At 49.6% G+C, this 1,369-nt stretch overlaps 1 protein-coding gene across 1 annotated transcript in view; it reads left to right on the plus strand.

The window, feature by feature from the left end:
• The window catches only part of LOC108802334 (microtubule-associated serine/threonine-protein kinase 2-like), an 83,331-nt gene that overhangs the window by 63,292 nt on the left and 18,670 nt on the right, over positions 1-1,369 (plus strand). Inside the window, 1 exon segment of the mRNA XM_018574197.1 lies at positions 1,183-1,284. Within this exon segment, the coding sequence (XP_018429699.1) occupies positions 1,183-1,284 (102 nt within the window).

Consider the following 1,369-nt stretch of genomic DNA (forward strand, 5'->3'; position numbering starts at 1 on the left):
CCCCCCATGCATGCTACACCATGAATGGGCTGCAGACATTTTCTCTAAACTTTGAGCTCCAGTTGCCCCAACCAACATCTCCCCCAAAGCAGCTGGAACCGTTCCTTAAAGTGACATTAAAGGCAAAAATATTTTCCCTCCCCTCTCCCCAATGTTAGTGTCAGCACTTACCTTAAATTATGTCTCTTAATCCGATCTTCCTCTTCCTTCCTGATGTTCACATCTGTCCCTCCAGCGCTGCGGCGGCTCTCCGATCCAGCGCCGACTCCTCTGTCCTTGCCGGCACTTCTGATCCCGCGGTGTCTGCATGCGGGTGCACGCCGCCCATAGACTTACCTTGCGTTTCTCCTCGTCTCCCGGCCGAAAATGTGATCTGCGCATGCCCCCGCCACAAGATGCTTTGCGCCCGCCCGAGAATTGTCACATTATCGGACGGCAGTGCGCAGCGGAGACCCGGGGAAGTTTTGACCTCTTTTAAAGCGGGTTTTTTTAACACTTTTTGCATCTATCTCCTGCCTGCTCCCCTCATATATATGCACAAAAATGTGAGGCTTTAATTTCTGCAGAAGAGACGTCACCGATAATTGTCCATCGTTATCACTCGTTAGATGAGGGGATATGACAGGGGTACAGGTAACATACAGGGGTACAGGTAACATACAGGGGTACAGGTAACATACAGGGGTACGGGTAACATACAGGGGTACAGGTAACATACAGGGGTACAGGTAACATACAGGGGTACAGGTAACATACAGGGGTACAGGTAACATACAGTGGTACAGGTAACATACAGGGGTACAGGTAACATACAGGGGTACAGGTAACATACAGGGGTACAGGTAATATACAGGGGTACAGGTAATATACAGGGGTACAGGTAACATACAGTGGTACAGGTAACATACAGGGGTACAGGTAACATACAGGGGTACAGGTAACATACAGGGGTACAGGTACTGCTAAGAGAAAAATCACACATGGACTCACACACACACACACAATAGGTTGGACTTGATGGACTAATGTCTTTTTTCAACCTCCAATACTATGTAACTATGATATTGTGATGGCAGAGATTTGTTCTGGGGTGAGGATGTTCCTCTGGACTCGCAGTAGAACCTCCTCTGGGGCAGATATGGGGCAGATTTTGCTCAGTAACACTATGTTGTGTATTTTCAGGCTCATGAGCGCTCTGAAAGCTCCGAAGTGGCCTTCGTCACCCAACTTGTCAAGAAATTGATGATCGTCATCGCTCGTCCTGCCCGCCTCCTGGAGTGTCTGGTAAGGATTGCGTGTCCATGGATGATTCATTCTCAGGTATACGAGAAATGATTCTGAGGCCGGGGGGGGGGGGGGGGGGGGGCCC

The sequence above is a fragment of the Nanorana parkeri genome, unplaced genomic scaffold, assembly GCF_000935625.1.
Source record: "Nanorana parkeri isolate BGI_ZX_2015 unplaced genomic scaffold, ASM93562v1 scaffold2802, whole genome shotgun sequence".
NCBI classification, from domain to species: Eukaryota; Metazoa; Chordata; class Amphibia; order Anura; family Dicroglossidae; genus Nanorana; species Nanorana parkeri.